The sequence below is a fragment of the Gavialis gangeticus genome, unplaced genomic scaffold (assembly GCF_001723915.1).
Source record: "Gavialis gangeticus isolate Ggan-Ray unplaced genomic scaffold, GavGan_comp1, whole genome shotgun sequence".
Lineage (NCBI taxonomy): Eukaryota > Metazoa > Chordata > Crocodylia > Gavialidae > Gavialis > Gavialis gangeticus.
The window spans coordinates 14,237,317-14,253,282 of NW_017729018.1; the positions used below are offsets into that span (position 1 = coordinate 14,237,317).

General features: G+C 63.2%; 2 protein-coding genes across 2 annotated transcripts in view; one reads left to right on the forward strand and one right to left on the reverse strand.

The window, feature by feature from the left end:
- Positions 1–12,058, forward strand: part of CRLF1 (cytokine receptor like factor 1) — a 29,734-nt gene extending 17,676 nt beyond the window's left edge. Inside the window, exons 2-8 of the mRNA XM_019513176.1 lie at positions 3,022–3,500; positions 4,921–5,050; positions 6,240–6,409; positions 8,211–8,368; positions 8,650–8,818; positions 10,017–10,195; positions 11,074–12,058. Of these exons, the coding sequence (XP_019368721.1) occupies positions 3,022–3,500; positions 4,921–5,050; positions 6,240–6,409; positions 8,211–8,368; positions 8,650–8,818; positions 10,017–10,195; positions 11,074–11,097 (1,309 nt within the window). The 3' untranslated portion in view covers positions 11,098–12,058. The remainder of the gene's footprint in view (positions 1–3,021; positions 3,501–4,920; positions 5,051–6,239; positions 6,410–8,210; positions 8,369–8,649; positions 8,819–10,016; positions 10,196–11,073) is intronic.
- Positions 12,059–13,239: 1,181 nt separating this feature from the next.
- CUNH19orf60 (chromosome unknown C19orf60 homolog) overlaps positions 13,240–15,966 on the reverse strand; it is a 5,666-nt gene continuing 2,939 nt past the window's right edge. Inside the window, exons 2-4 of the mRNA XM_019513633.1 lie at positions 15,051–15,252; positions 14,479–14,567; positions 13,240–13,981 (exon numbers count right to left, since the gene is read on the reverse strand). Coding sequence (XP_019369178.1) covers positions 13,909–13,981; positions 14,479–14,567; positions 15,051–15,252 — 364 coding nt within the window. The 3' untranslated portion in view covers positions 13,240–13,908. The remainder of the gene's footprint in view (positions 13,982–14,478; positions 14,568–15,050; positions 15,253–15,966) is intronic.

Consider the following 15,966-nt stretch of genomic DNA (forward strand, 5'->3'; position numbering starts at 1 on the left):
GGGTGCAAGGGCCCTGCGGGGGACCCGACGGTTCCCAAGCAATGGGCATCAATGGTGCGTCTAGCGGATTCCTCCTGGGCATCCCAGCATTAGACAGCCCCCGTCTGCAGGTGGGATTCAAATCCACGTCCCCACAGGTCCCTTGTCCTAGCAGACTCATCTCCTGTCCTGCGAGCTCAGCCCACCCATGTGTGCACACTCGGTGCAAGGCTGCATGCGACCCCGCAGCTCCCACAAGTCAGGCTGGCGTTTACAGCCGCTCACAACTTTGTTCCAGCCCTGTCAAAGGCATGCCGGCTGCATGGAGGCTAAGCTCCCGTCGGGTCTGACGTGCAATAATTAACCCCTCCGAGTAACCTGAATGCAAAGAAAAATAAACCCAAACGTATTGTCCAAGGATTTTCCTCCCACATTTGACTTAAGCAATTGAGCTGAATTTTTGTCTTTAATCCACCACTGAGTTGAGGGATGGAGTGTGGGAAACGCCAGCCAGGACGTGACAGGGGAGAACCAAGCGCAAAGAGGTTTTTGTAGAAACAAAGCACACGGGTGACCCGGCTGCAGGGGAAAGGGCCAGCGTTGTCCTGCCAGCCCAGCAACCGGGGAGGCTGCAGACCACATTTCTGCGGGTCAGACGAAGTTTTAACTGTATTCTTTACAAAATTTGATGCTGCAAAAATTTGTCTCTGCTTTCCCACGTGGGGATCTTCCAGACAATTATTTTTTAAATCCGGGCAGGTCCTATTAAAGTTCTGTCTCGTTGCGTGAGCTCAGATGCTTTTCTCCGAGGCTCTTTCTTCTTTTCTTTTCTTTCCCCCCCGCCCTTTCCCAGCCGCTCAAAACGCTGATATAAAAATAAAATTAAATCCGGCCATTCAAAAGAAAAGAGTAAATGTTCCTGACACCTTGGAAATGTGGTTTTACTTTATAGTATTACTTAGCACCTGATCAGCATTTTTTTTTAATAGGAAAGTAATAAAACTTCTAGCAGGTATGTTAGATCCGAGCTGCACATTCCACATGCTGGCCGCGTCTCCCCGGCCCATTCCTCTCCGATCTGAAAACTTCACACTTTTCCCTTTTAAAACACATGTTCATTTCTGTGTCTAGAACGAAAAAAAAAGCACCGCTTAAAAAAAATAAAAATAAAAAAAAGCTCGGCCCCTCCAGACGTCCCCTCTCCACGGTTCTGCGGGAGGCCGGGAAACGTGTCTGTTTTATGAAGCTCATACGTGTTGCTAGTGTTGTTTAGATTGAGATTTACTAGAATTAGGGCCCAGAGCGTTGGGCCCTTTTATCGGCAGGCTGCAGCTTTTTAACAGAGAGCCGTCTACGGCGGCTCCTTGGGGTTTGCCTAATGGAGGAGACGGCTGGACGGAAACGCTTGCATCCAGAGCTAGAACGCTTTCGGAGGCCCGGGCCCAGGACCGAAGGAGCCTCGGCCTCCTGCCGCCCCAGTAATTGTTGGGCTGGATGTCCTGAACCGTAGAAACCCCCGCGAGCGTGTGGGGCTGGGGGGGCCCGGGCCGCGCGGCGGCTGGAATGTCCTTTGTTTGTTTTTTCACGGAGAGGAAGGGAAAGCTTCGTGCGTCGCCCACGCTGCGCGTTCCCCACAGGCCGCTCTCGAGGGCCTTTGTTCCTCCATCTCGTGCAAGCGCCCAGCTATGGAGCAGCCACTCGACACGGCGCGGGCTCGGCTCAGCAGGGCTCATCCTGCTTGAAACCACGGTCCAACGCGGGGCTGCCTGGATCGGCCCAGGCACGGGGGGGCTGTAGGCACTAGCCCGAGCACAAGGCAGGAGATGCCCCCTGCACCAACACAGCGAACGGGGCCGACGGCAGCGACTGCCCTGGGGAACTGGCTCTGTGCCACCACCCCTACGAGGGTGGATGTAGCCCATAGCCTGCGGGACGCGAAGCCGGGCGTGTTGGGAAGGCAGAGGGCTGCATGTTCCCTTCCCCTGCCCCTGGCAGGAAGGGTGCTCACCCAGGCTTGGCGTTTGCAAGGCCCGAAAATGCTGGAAGACACCCCTCTCCCATCCCCGTCCACCTCCCCGCGTGGAAATTCCCCAGGGCGGAGTGCCAGGAGCAGGAACGTCACCCCAGGGGTGGAAAAAAAAACCCGCCCAGGTGAAAACATGCCTTTTCTGTAAGGAATTTACTGAAGCGGCATCTGCTCTGCAATTGCAGCAGCTGCCCACGAGAACATCTCCAGGGCAACAAGTCGCATTTGAACATTAACTCTGGCAGGGATTCTGGCCCGTGCGTTTACAGTCGACCCCCAGCTCGGGGGCTTTGCAGAATCGGGGCCCACAGGGTCACTTCTGCCTCTCGCCCAGCTGTGCGGGCTGAGGAGCGCCCGGTGCGGGGCTTGTGAGCGTGCATCTGAGCTGCCCCCGGAGCAGGAAATTGAGCCCTGCCTGCAAAGGCAGCAGCCTACAGGCTTGGGATGCATTTGGCACGCAGACATGGCAACCTGCCACGCATGCCACCGGTGGCCCAGCTCGTGGGTGGATTTGGGGGCAGGGGTGGCAGGTGCATTTCTCACATACTTTCACCATGGATTGGGCTCCTAAGGGGAAGCAGTGGATTTTCAGTGCTTCGTAGGTGCCGGCCCCACAAAGCACTCAAGCATACGCTTAAAGCCAAGCACTTTTCCCAGTGCCAGGGTGACCTTCCAGAACAGAGAGGCATTGGCCAGTGTTTAGCTACACGGACTGGGCCCCACTTTTGGGGCGGTTTGGCTGTGATTGGGTTTTTAAAAAAAGTTTCCATTGTTGCTTTTCAAATCCTTTTTGTTGCAAAGATTTAAGAAGTTAGCCACAGCCCCCACGCCCGGCCGGCCGCAGCCAACCACATCACACGCAGAGAAAGCAAATTAAGCCGTCAGAAATGAAAGCCAGCACAAAGCATCCAGAACAGCATAAACAACTCCTAACGCTGAACCTAACCGAGCCCGACCCGCCCAGCACCGCATGGGAAACACCTTCTCCAGATAACTCAGAGCTGAGTCTTGGAGAGGGACGGCCTCAATGTACATCTTGCGGTGCAAAAGCTGCCAAACCTGCCTGTAGAAATCCCAGGCATCTCATATGTTTTCATCATATGGGGGGGGGGCCTTTCGCCAGCCCACAGAGCGAGATGGAGCAGGATTCGTGGGGGCGGGAGCTCTGGGTCGGTCAGGAGAGCGCCCCTTGACTGCTCTCTCCCCTCTGCTGCAGACCCCGCGCTCATATCCCCCCAAGATCCGACACTGGTGATCGGCTCGTCGCTGACCGCGGCCTGCACCGTGAACACCGACTCGCACCTGAGCGCGGAGGACCTGTACTGGACTCTGAATGGCCGGCGGCTCCCTGCCGAGTCCTACAAGGTCCTCAATGCCACCACCCTCAGCGTGGCGCTCGCCCACCTCAACGGGTCCAAGCAGCAGTCGGGCGATAACCTGGTGTGTCACAGCAGGGACGGCGGCATCCTGGCTGGCTCCTGTCTCTATGTCGGATGTAGGTATATGCGTGCCAGATGCATGGCTCTGCCTGCGGGGTGTCGGTATGCGTACGTCCCGTCTTCCGGGCAGCTTCAGCCAATGCGCCACGCTTTCAGCCAGCCAGCCATCTCGGCCCACGGCCATCCCGGGCGCAGCTCGTGGGTGGTGGCACCTCCTGCCAGGGTGAATGTGGTTGCCGGGACCCGACGCTGCCTGGGGCCGTTCATCCAAAGGGTTCCCAAATCTCTCCGGAGGCCAGGCAGACCCAGCCGTTGCCTCCTCCCCACTGACGCACAGCTGTCCCTGGGGCGAAACCACTGTGCAGGAGGGCTGCTCCATCCATCGGGAAGCAGAGAAGGGGGTCTCCACCCCGAGCTGCAGGAAGGATTAGGAGAGCGAGCGTGTAAATCACCCTGGCTGGAAGCCAGCCAGGCCGCTGGGCTCCTAATGACCCCAAGGTGCTCAGAGGGGTCTTACTTCTCCAGAGCAGCAGTCACGTGGCGCCATGCGCCGGGCGCTTTCATTAGTGGCTGAAGGTTTCGTGAGAACAAATTGAATGATTTATAAAAGTGTTTATTGTAACTGAGACTGAGAGGCAGAGGAGCCCCTGGAACCGTCGCTCAGGCACTAACCACTTGCACTTTTCATGTCCTTACAGCAGTTTGCACTTACTGCTCATCTGCACAGCCCAGCGCTTTTCCCAGAATTAATTAATGTAGCTCTAATCCTGTGAGTTATCACACATGGCCTCAGCCCTTGAATACAATGAGAGCTCTGCAGCAGAAAGGCTGTTTTGGCAACCAGCGGTGAAATTGCAGTTGTCCAAATCAATAATCATAAGATTTTATCTTAGGCTATTTTAAGGACACATCTACAAGTTTCTCAGAAGATAGAGGCTTAACTGGGAACAGAAAACTATTTTTTCGTCTTGTTCCCAAAAGAAAACTCCATCGGAGCTGGGCCCAGTAACAGAATAAATAGGCCGACATTGAAAACACAGTGAAGTAAAGACGCCCCCCAATACATTTGCATTGAAAAACAAGGGACTGAAAGTCGTTTGCTCTTTCATGTACCTGCCAAGGCCTGAGCTCACGTTGGTGTTTCCCTGCAGTGGTGGATGCTTCTGCTGCAAGCACTTAGCTCGGGGCATGTCCCCACATCTCCAGGCTCCCGCCTGGGGACGACGCTGTGTTTCCTGGTGTGGGAATCGCGGTCCTGAGCTCAGGTCCCGGCAGGCAAGGGGCACCTGAGCAGAGCGCCTGAGGAATGTCACTACGTGCAAGCCGGGATCCTAAAGCCGTTCATTAAACAAACGCAGTGAGCAAAGCTCTCAACCACTCCTCGCCCTCGCTTGTCCCGGGCGGCTTTTATCTCAGGCAGCTCTGGAGGGCTCTCTGCAGAACTGGTTTCATGTCAGGTGCTCTTTCCCCTTTCAGTGCCACCGGAAAAACCAGTCAACATTACCTGCTGGTCCAAGAACATGAAAGACCTCACCTGCAAATGGGCCCCCGGCACGGAGGGCGAAACCTACCTGCACACCAACTACACCCTCAAGTACAAGCTCCGGTACGGCATGGGGGCAGCGAGCTAGCGCCTGACACTGTTTAGAAAGGCGCGCTGGGAGGGAGCAGGTGTGCAGCTCCGGGGGTGGGGTGCTTTTCATCACTCATGGGGCCACTGGGTCAGACCCTGCCTAGGAAGTGGAGGGTGGGGACTGGGTGCCCGGGGTCTAGCCTTAATGTTGCACCAAACTGGAGGAATGGTTCATGCATTGCTTTGCCTGCTGTACACTGGAGGTAACGGCCCTGTCCTGCCGCCCCTAGGAGTGGAGGGGGTATCACTGGTGAAAGGTGCTGAGATCCCTGCGTGCCGATGCTGTAGGTGCACAGCAGGGCTTCATTCAGGCCACTGTAGATCCCATGTCCAGTAGCCCCAGAGAGGACAGGGGTACCAGGCTCACCCCTGGGTGGATGCAACCTAGAGGATCAGGAATAGACAAGTTCAAGGAAGCAAAGGTCCCAGCTAGAGGCTGGGGAGCAGGAACAGGTGGGTCAGAAGATAAGGGGCTGTAAGGGATCGAGGACGTACCTGGGTAGAGCCACGAGCCAGGAAGGAGGCAGAGATCCGGACCCGTGTTGTAGCCAGAGCATCTGGAGCAGGCAGCTCTAGATTGGGAGATCACCCAGCTGGGAGCCAGCTGGTCTGGGCCCGAGTGAGCAAGCAGCAACCAGGGCTGGGGGGAAGCCAACAAGCAGGACCCAGAGAGGAGGAAACCAGGAACAAGCGAGCAGGACCCAGGAGCCGCTTGGGAGCAGGCAGCCAGGCCCCTGCAGGCAAGTGAGGATAGCTGGGGTCATTAGACCCCCTCCCGAACCAGGGCCAGCTGGGGCCAGGCTAGCCCGTCTGATGCCCACCGCCACAAGAGAGTCCCCCAGGGAGCAGGCCCCAGCAGAGCCGGTGAGCTCCCGGGGGCACGAGCAGGGAGTGCAGCCCCAGTGCCCCATCGATGCCCCATCACCGCCCCTCTTAGGAGCTGCTCCGTGGCACCGAAGGACCGTCCTGCCTCTCGCAGCCCGGGCTGAGTCAGTCACTTTCCTGCACCCCAGGAGGGCAGGCCCCTGGTCCGGCTGAGCACCCACGGCAGGCTGAGGGGAGAGCGAGTCCGCCCTGGCCCCAAAGCCGCGTTGGCCCTGCTGAGAGCGTGACCCATAATGGCGGGCCAGAGGACTGGGCTGATGGTGCCTCTCGTTGCCAGGTGGTACGGCCGGGATAACACGTGCCAGGAGTACCACACCGCGGGGCCGTACTCCTGCCACATCCCCAAGGACCTGGCGCTCTTCACGCCCTACGAGATCTGGGTGGAGGCCTCCAACCGGCTGGGCGTAGCCGTCTCGGACGTGGTCATGCTGGACGTTCTCGACGTGGGTGAGACCCTGGCTTGCACTGCTTTGCCCCCCCTCCAGCTGCCACAAAACACTGCTTCTCTCGGGAAACCCCTTTTCGAGCAATGTGGGGGGCGGGGTCTTGCCCCAGGAGGGTGTCCCTGTAGGGAAGGCTGTGCTGGGCAGCCCCTGGCTCTTCTGCACCCCCACCCAGGGGCAGGAGGATGTGCCAGGAGGGGCTCCGCGGGGCAGGTGCAGGAGCGCTCAGTCCTGGGTGCAGAGCCCCAGCTTGGCGGGGGCCACCGCTGCTCCCCACTGCCCTGGTTCCTGCGGCTGCCGGCAAAGCAGGAGCGGAGCTGCTCCAGTAACTCGAGCCCGGCTGCCTGGAGCCGCGCCAGCCGGATTTGGGGGGCAGCTCTCACGTTAAAGAGCTGTTGACACCTCCTGGCGTAGGTTACAGCCTCCTGCTGCGGGACCCCCCAGGCCCTGACTGGAGCAGCCAGCAGGGTCCTCGCAGCTCCTTCCCCACCTCCGGTGGGGACCCTCCTGGCTGTGATGTCATACCTGGTCACCAGGGTGATGTCACACATGGATTGTGACCTCGGCAGTGGGGGGCAGACCCAGGGAGCTCCAGGGGGACCTGAATCCTGGGTTCATGCCGTCGTCCCTGGTAATAGGCGGTGGGGCGGAGGCGCGCAGGAAATGGGCGATATGTGAGCAGAATTGCTTCTAATCTAATTAGGATGTTTCTCGGAGTTCTCCTCCAGGCATCTGCTGCTCCTTAACCCTTTCCGCCCGGCAGGCGCGTGGCCAGGGAGCGTCTCCGAGCCCATCCTGTGCGTGCTCGCCACCAGCCTGCTGCCAGGCGGGGACGAGGGGGACAGGCCAGCTGTGTGGCCTGGTGGCCAGATGTCCAGGCCAGGGAGCACTGCCAGGAGGTGGCTCGGCCACGGCAGGGCTCTGCCCTGGGGGACGCAGCGGGTGGGGGCACTGTTGTCCTGTCCCAGCAGGCAGGCCTGTAAGGAGCAGAGAGGACCAGTGGTCCTCCATTCTGTGCTGCAAGTCCCTGACAGTGCAGTTATTGCAGACCCAGCTGGTGCCCCCAGCACACACACGTGTGTGCATGCACACGCACACGCACATGCACACACACGGGAGGAGAGGGGAATGAGCCACGGTCAAGACCAGCAATTGTCCCTGCACAAAGTGCAGCACAGTAAATACCTCTTATGCCCTGGTAGCAAACGGGAAAGACTCAGGAAAGAGAGTTTCCCCTCAGCCCTGCTTTCCTTGCCCCACTCCTATGAGCCTGGCAGGGCCGGGGAGGCCAAATCCCGCCAGCCCCTGCTCCAGCACGACTGCCCTGCCAGCCCCGCCGCACCCGGCGGCTCGGAGCACCCTTGCGGTGGGGGGGTTCGCTGGCAGGATGCACCCCCCCCCGGCCGGAGCCGGTGCAGCTGGCGGCTGCGACCCAAGAGGTCCCTCTCCGTGCTGGCCGTGCTCGCCCCGGCTCTGGTTGCCATGAAAACGGGACAGGAACTTGGACGCGAGATGCTTTTGCACTTTACACCTCGTTCTGCCCGGGGTGTTAAAGGAACTGGTGACAAGTGCAGATTCCTGCCTAAAAGCCTCCCCCCCCTCAGAGAAACCCGATCCTGTCCCAGGCCCGTCCCCACGAGGCTCCAGCGCCGGCTGGCCGGAGCGCGCGGGTGCAGCACAGCTGCCACCTGGCCGCGCGCACCCCGAGCTACAGCTGGGCGCAGGGGCCAGGAAGCCCCATCCCTATCATCCCCCCACCCTGCCCGTGCTTACGTGTCTCCTCGCTTCTCCCCTCCTGCTCGCAGTCACGACCGACCCTCCCACGGACGTGCACGTGAGCCGAGTCGGGGACCTGGAGGACCAGCTGAGCGTGCGCTGGAGCTCCCCGCCAGCCCTGAAGGATTTCCTTTTCCAAGCCAAGTACCAGATCCAATACCGGGTGGAGGACAGCTCGGAGTGGAAGGTGGGTGTGGGGGGCCGGCCCCTGGACACCTGGCTTGGCTCCTGGCCGTCGTCCCACCTCTTTGCACCTACTGGAGTCGGGGCCATGCCTCCTGGGGCACCAGGAGCCTCGAGGGGCTGCAGAGGAGAGCACCGAGGCCTGGCTTCTGTGGCACTGCCTGGGCTTGGCACAGTGCAGAGAGCGGGCATGCCGGGGCCAGCACTCGGGGCACCGGCACCGTGCGTGGTGGTGGCAACGCCATGCGGTACCGTGCTTGAGCCCTGCCCTTTGCCCCCGGGCAGGTTGTGGACGACGTGGGGAACCAGACATCGTGCCGCCTGGCGGGGCTGCGGCCCGGCACCGTCTACTTCGTCCAGGTCCGGTGCAACCCCTTCGGGATCTACGGCTCAAAGAAGTCCGGGATCTGGAGCGACTGGAGCAACCCCACGGCAGCTTCGACCCCGCGGAGCGGTGAGCGGCGCAGCCCCGCGGCGATTTGATGGGGGGACGAGCTGCCACAGGGCCTGGCAGGTCTGGCTGGAGGCAAGGGACGGTGCAGGGACAGAGGCATGCCCAGGGCAGGGCCCAGCTCCCCCAGCAGCGGTCCTTGCACGCAGGCGCCGAGGCGAAGGTGGCGCTGGGTTAGTTCTGTGAGGACTCCACATCACACCCACGTCCCCTGCCCCGTGGCCTGGCCATGGGCACCGCAGCTGCTGACAGAAAGCGGAGCAGCCCGCCTCATGCCAGCCACAGCGCCCACCGTGCCAGCCCCCGGCTCGCACGCAGTCGGGGTCTTGGGAGCCCAAGGGCCTGCGCAGCACCTCCTCCTCCACTTCCCTCCGCCTGGGGTGGGGAGCGTGGGAGCAGGGCCGGAAATCCGGCCCCAAGCCTCCCCCGCCCGCCCCCCAGGTGGCTCGCCTGGAGCCGGAGCTCCCTGTGGCGTGCCGGGGGGCCTGGCGCCCCTCCAGCTGCTGCAGTCGGGTCGCCCCCGCCCCCTGGCTCTGGCTGTAATTAGATTAGCGTTCCCGGCCGCGATTCATCCTGCGCCATATGCAAATCTGCTGCACTCTGCCTTGGTGCTGGGGGGGGTGGCGGAGGGCCGGGGGGGTCCTGGCATGGCCGGCACTGCTCCCCGCTTCCCGCGAGCGCGGGACGTGCCGAGAGGTTGTTCCTTGCCTTGGCCCGGGTGTGTGCCCGGCACCTGGATTTCTTGCGCAGGAGCCAATTTGGAGCGCTCGTTTCCCAGCAGGGAGCGAGCGAGCCTCGCGGCCTCCGGCCAAGCGCGCCAGCTCAGCCCCGCGGCTCCCCCACCGTTATTTATGACGTGATTTTGATGTCACGCCTGCCCGGGCATCTGCTCCTGCCCTGATCGGCAGGTGCAGGGAAGAGGCTGCCCCTGGGACCAGGTCCTTCCCGAGCTGCCAAGGGCTCGCGCATCCTGCCAGGCTGGGGCACAGCCGAGCTGGACATGGCCCTGGCCTGCCCCTTCCGTGAGCCCAGCAAGAGCTGGAGCCTTGGCCAGGAAGCACTTGCCCAGGCACCTACGTGCAGACGCAGAGCTCGCTTCGAGACCCGACCCAGCCTGCCCAGGCGATTTCTAGCCCCCCGACACCGGTTGCCTCGTCCCCTGGGACCCCGTGCTGACCCCCTTTCCCTTCGCCCCGTGCAGAGAGGATCCCTGGCGTGTGCGACCCCAAGAGCGGGGAGCAGAACAGCACCCTGCGGCGGGAGCTGAAGCAGTTCTTCGGCTGGGTGAAGAAGCACGCCTACGGCTGCTCCAACCTCAGCATCAAGCTGTACGACCAGTGGCGCGTCTGGCTGCAGAAATCGCACAAAACACGGAACCAGGTAGGTAAGGACCCTTCGCTGATTCTTTCTTACCTTGGGGGGCCGGTGGGCAGGCGGGTGGGCGGTCGGAAAGCCTCGGACCTGGGCAGCATGGGCCCCTACCCCCAGAGGAGACCCCGAGACACGGCGCCCAGCTTGGAAAGTGCAGAGCTCCCTTGCCCACGGGGCTGCTGTCAGCAAACCCCCAAGCAGGCACCCCCGTCCTGCCCCGGGAGCTGCCCTGAGGGGGCACAGGGGTCTGGAAGCAAGGCTTCCCCAGCCGCAGCTCTGCAGACGGGCTGGGAGACCCCATGGATGCCTGCCCCGCTGCGGAGAGCTCCCAGGGCAGGTTCCAGCTGCAGGATTTACAGAGCATCCTTCAAGGGGCCCAGCCACCAGCGCCCCTGGGACAGCCTGCGCCCCCCCAGCCCAGGCCACCGGATGCTGTGCTGCCTGCCCCGGGACAGACCGGAGGTGCAGGGGGGCAGCTTCCCATGCCCCTTTCCAGGGGGCCCCCGGCCCGCTCCCCGGGGACAAGCACCTGGCTGCGAGGGCCACGTGCCCCAGGTGTCTGGATGGGTGGTGCAGAGCCTGAGCGCCGGCCAAGCCAAGCTGGGGATGGCAGGGTGCCCGGGGGAGCCGGGCCCCACGCTGGGACGGGGCCGGGGCCTCCCGGAGACGTTCTAGCTGGGGCCTGAGTGTGTGCCAAACCCCCCTGTGCCCACGTGGCTGCCAGCCCCAGCGTCCCGTGCTCTGGGTTACGGGAGGAAGCAGACACGTCCCGTTGGCTTTATGAGCCCCAGAGGGCAAACAGGCCGACAGGCTGGGGTCTCAGCGGGGCAGGGGGCTCCCAGCTTTGCCCTCGCTCTGCTTGCAGCTGGGCTGTGCTCTCCTTCCAGGTTCTACCCAGCGATAAGTTGTAGCCCCTGCCCCATTCGGCAGTGGTGTGGGAGCACGGGGCCAGATCAGTGGTCTCCCCATGCGGGACCAAACCCCCCAGCCGTGGCGTCAGGGGAGGCCCCCCATCACTTCTCCAGTGAGGACAGGAAGAAACAGCCTTGGCTTCTGGACTGCTCCCCCAGGCCTCCCTCCATCCCCCCAGCGCCCGCCTTGCTCCCCGCGAGGGCTGGGGTCAGTGGTTCAGCCCCCCATCCCTGCTGGTGATGCTCCCCTGCTTCACCCCAGACCTCTGAGGTGGATGGGGTCCCTCTCCTGGGCCTGGGGGGAGCTGGGGGCAGCATATCTCTGTGCACCCAGCATAGCGGGGGCCAGCTGAGCTACCCTTGCACAGCCTGGCCTGGGGCATCTTGGCACGTTTGGGTTGGGGGCTACTGGCCACAGGCGCCCAGGGGGCCAGAGAGCATCCCAGGGGACAGGGGTCCTCACGGACCTTGGAGCCACCTGGGACTCGCCGTGGTGTTCGCAGCCGCTGGGCACTGCTGCTCCGTGCCTGAGGGTAGACGAGCTAGATTGGTCTTGGCCAGACCCTCCTGGAGCAGTGGCCTTGCCCTGCCAAGGGTCCCTGTGGGGCAAAGCAGGGGGCACACTGAGCGGGCAGAGCTGGCTGGCAGCCCGGCCAGCTCAGAAAGTGGCCGAGGGCCCACATGTAGAGGCTGCACGCACTCACCCCCGGCCCCCACCGCTGCACCCCCCCGGAGATATGAAGCCAGCAGGACTCTGCCCCGCTCCGCAGGGCTTGGGGAGCCGCCCCTTCGACCGCCAGCCATAGAAGAAGCCAAACCAGACACAGGCCCACGGGCCCAGGATCAGGGCAGCTTCTCCTTGGCCCCCCAGCGGGCTCGGCCTCCAGCCGTCAGGGCCGTGCCAGCCTGCCTGCACCTGGGTGCGAGCCCCGCGCTTGTATTTAATAAAGGGAAAAAAAGAGTCAGAAAAGCAGCGTCGGCCTGGCTAGCAGCAGAGGCAGCTCGGGGGAAGGTGCTGGCCCAGGGGGAGGCACGCCCGGTCCCGTGGGTTTAGTGCATGGCTGGAGACTGACCTGGTTCAGTGGCCAGTGCCGGGCCCAGCGCTGGCTCCGCGGGTCCTTTCAGCGGCTCCATGCAGACGCGAGCTCCGCCGCAGCCTGGCGTCCCCAGACCCGCACCAGCCGCTCTTCCTCCAGCCGGGGGGCCTAGGGGGCCCTGGCGCAGACTCCACCACTGGCAATGCACTGGAGCAGCTGATGTCGCTCTGGGTGGGGAGCGCAGTGCCACGGCCCACCTGCCGGCTCGAGGGCAGGTGCAGGCACGCAGTGCTCACAGGGCCCACGGCCCAGGGGGGTTCAGGCAGTGATCCCAAGGGCATCAGCCAGGGAGCCTGGCGCACGGCTGCAGGGCAGGGAGGCGCGTGCAAGCATTATTGGAAGCATGGGGACGAGCTGGGCCGACGGGACCAAGTGCTGACACTGCTCACCCATCCAGCCACCCCTGGGAGTGGCGGCTTGGGCCCCACATGGGAAAGAACGCCCTGAACCGAATGCGCCTAACACCAGTGAGTCTGCGGGAGGATCTCCAGCTGCGGCTGCAGCTCCTGGCAGCTCCAAGCAGAGCCCGGGCCAGGGGCTGCTCTGCTGCAATTGGATACGTTGCACCCGCACCAGGGCCCGGGGCTCCGTGCAGCTCCCAGGTGGCCAGAGACGTGTTCGGGGGGAGTGACTCCTGGACTCAGGGAAGGGGGAAGACTCCTGCTCCCCCCCATCCCACGCAGGGCTGATGCCCCTGGAAGAGCTGCAGGCACAGGCCCCTTCCTGTCCCCAGCTGATCCCTTTGGTCTTTATGCTGGCCCTTGTGTGTGGCAGGCAGCAGACCCCCCACCGCCCTGGAGCAGGGGCTGGGGAGCCCGGCAGGGCAGCGGTGAGTAAGCAGAGCCTTTGGGCAGACGAGTGTCTGCTGCCGGGCCACCGTGTTCTTGGCAGGGGCCGCGCCGTGCTGTGCAGCGCCCGGCAGGGGAGCGCGGGCAACGACCTGTGCAGCTCATTCAAGGACACAGAGCAAATGGGCAGCAAAGCCAGGGGTAGGACCCAGGCACCCAGCACCGCTGGTCACTGCAAAAGGAGAGGCGGCAGTGACTTGGAGCCCAGCAAAAGGTTTTATTGAAGGACAAACTGTCCCGGCACAGCAGAAGCAAAGCCGCCAGGCACGCGCCCACAGTGTGGAATGAGCCTGGTGCTGCCTGGGCAGCGCCCTCCCGCTCCCGGCGCAAGCAGCAGCCAGGGCATCGGACAAGCCCCAGACCTTCAGAGGGGCTTTTGGAATAGCACCAGGGCTCTGAGGCCGTGTTTGCAGCTGGCAGACACGAGGGGGAAGGGAGGCAGGAGTTGGGGCTGAATCAGGGCTCCAAGGTGGGCTTTGCGCAGACCATGGGGATGTCGAAGCCCGTCTCAGCAGCAGGCACGGGGACGCTCTGCAATGCACCCCCAGACCTGCAGGTCTGGCTGTGGCCAGCCCGGAAGCCCCTGCGGAGAGGCGGAGCATGGAGCCGTCCCATCACAGACACACGCGAGCTGCCAAGAGCAACGCGGCACTCGGGGCAAGGCCTTGCACACGCTGCCCATCTGGCTCCCTGCTCCCGCGTGGCCGAAGGGGGACCGCTCGGTGCTGCACGGCAAGCGGGGGCCGGGCCGGGCGGCGCATCGCAGGGGGCCGGCCAGGCTGCAGAGCCTGCGGCGTACCCTGTGCAGCCACCCCCCGCCCGCTCCGGCTCCCCGCCTCCTGCAACCATTCCCACAGGGAGACCCATCACTCAGCTTCTTCCGAATCGTACTTGAGGTCCTGGAGAATTTCGCTGATTGCCTCAATGGTTTTAATTAGCCTAGGAGAGCGGATGGAAACTATAAATAAAGCCCATATGGAGCGTATTATCTCGGCCGCCTCGCGCTCCCCGCGCTGTTTATGAAACACTCGGCCCGGGAGAGGCGGGCGGCGGCAGAGCCAGGCAGCATCGCTAAACAATCCAGAGGGGCCACAAACAACCGCGCTTTTGAAGGCCCCATCTGGGTCTCCTTGAGCCCTGGCGCGGGGTGGGGGGCATGGCTGGGGGAGGCGCTCTCCTCCCCCCTCGCTCCAGCCCCACAGTGCAGGGATGATAAAGGGGCTGCCAGGCCCTGGCGTGGCGCATGCCAAGTCCACCCACCCCCACCCGAGCCCTGGGAGGCCCGGCAGGAAACTTGCACCTCCCTTGCCCTGGCCCGCCCCGTTGGGCATGCACGTCACCCGGCCTGGAGGGGCTCACGCTGCTGAGCAGCCGTGCGCCCCTGCCCCGGACCAGTGGAGATGCAGGGGGCTGGGCCGGGCGGGACCAGCACTTACTTGTGCTTCAGCTCCCGCACCTCCTGCTGATGCGCCTCCAGCCCGGGCTGGTCCTGCGCGTTCTGCTTGGCGAGCTGCAGCTGGGCCGTCTGCAGGGACGAGGCAAAGGAGACTGAGCTCCCCGCAGCAAGGAAGCTGCAGCACCCAGCCCCAGAGCCTGCACGTGGGGTGGGGAGAGCCCCAGGGACCAAGGAGCCAGGTGCTGCAGGACGGGGTCTGTCGGCAGGAGCTGGCAGTCGAGCAGGTTCAGCGTCACCCTGACCTCGCCGGCAGTGCAGCTAGTGCCAAATGGGCTGAGAGGAGGGGGCAGTGCCTCCTGACACCCAGCACGTGGGCAAGCCCCTCCCCTCCCTGGCCGTGCCTACTTTTTGGGCACCTCAGGGCCCGGATCTCTGCTGGGCTCCTGCAACCACCTAACAGTGATGGAAGCTGCTGCCCTTTTGTGGCCTGCGTGAGATGAGTTTAGTGGGTCTCAGCCCAGCAGCCCAAAGATGGGGTTGGCAGGGAGGGGAAGGGGGAGGGAGGCTGTGTTGCTGCTGCCCCAGCCCAGGGGAGGGAACGTGGCCTCTCACCAGCTCCAGCTTCTCCTGCTCCTTCTGCTGGACTCTGGCCAGGTGCTGGGCGAGCTCCGGGCGCCCGTGCTGCTCCTGCAGCCGCCCCTTGATCTGCAGGATCTCCCTGGAGATGCCGCTGAAGGCCAGCGTGATCTCATGCACCAGCTGGCGGTAGCGCGGGAAGTCGTAGTGCGGCGCGCTGCTCAGGTACGCCTGGTGCCCCCTGTGAGTCAGGGTGGGGGAGACAACAGTCAGATGCTGGGAAGGCCTCCCCCCAATGCCAGAAGAGCCCCCGCTTCCTTGGCGAGCCATCCACGGCCCTGCAGAGCAAAGGCCAGGATGCAGGAGGATGGTGGCGCTGCAACAAGCTGGGCTCAAACTTCAGCTCTGCCACCACCTCCCTGTGTGACCCTGGGCACCTCCCTTAGCCCTTCCAGGCCCCGCTCCCAACCCTGTGCAGTGGGGCTGAGGAAGCTGCGGTCTGTGGGCCGAGTTGTCTGGGGCCAGGCAGTGCGGGCCAGCGGCCACTCCGGTGCCAGCAAGAGCTGGGCTTAGAAGCCCTCCAAGGGCAGCACGGCTCTGGCCAGCCCCGGGGCTACGCGAGGAGCGGAGCCCTCTCCCCTACACTCTGGGTGACCTCTGCAGTCAGCCTTCAAGGTATTTTCCTGTGTCTGCCTTTTGCCAGCATTGTTGAGTTAGCAGCGATTGCCTCTGCTGACTGCCTCTCCCCAGGAAGGGCTCGTTACCGTGGATTATTATTAGCAGGCCCCACAGCTTAACCTCCGCTGGCGGGGTCTGGGGGCTCGGGTCGGGTGGGGGTTTTCAAAGCCAGGGCCCGGATCCCGGGGAGTAAATCATCCCCGGCTGCGGCTCCAATACAACACAGGTGCCTGGGGCGGCGCCGCCCTGGTCATCTGGAGTCTATCAGCAGGCC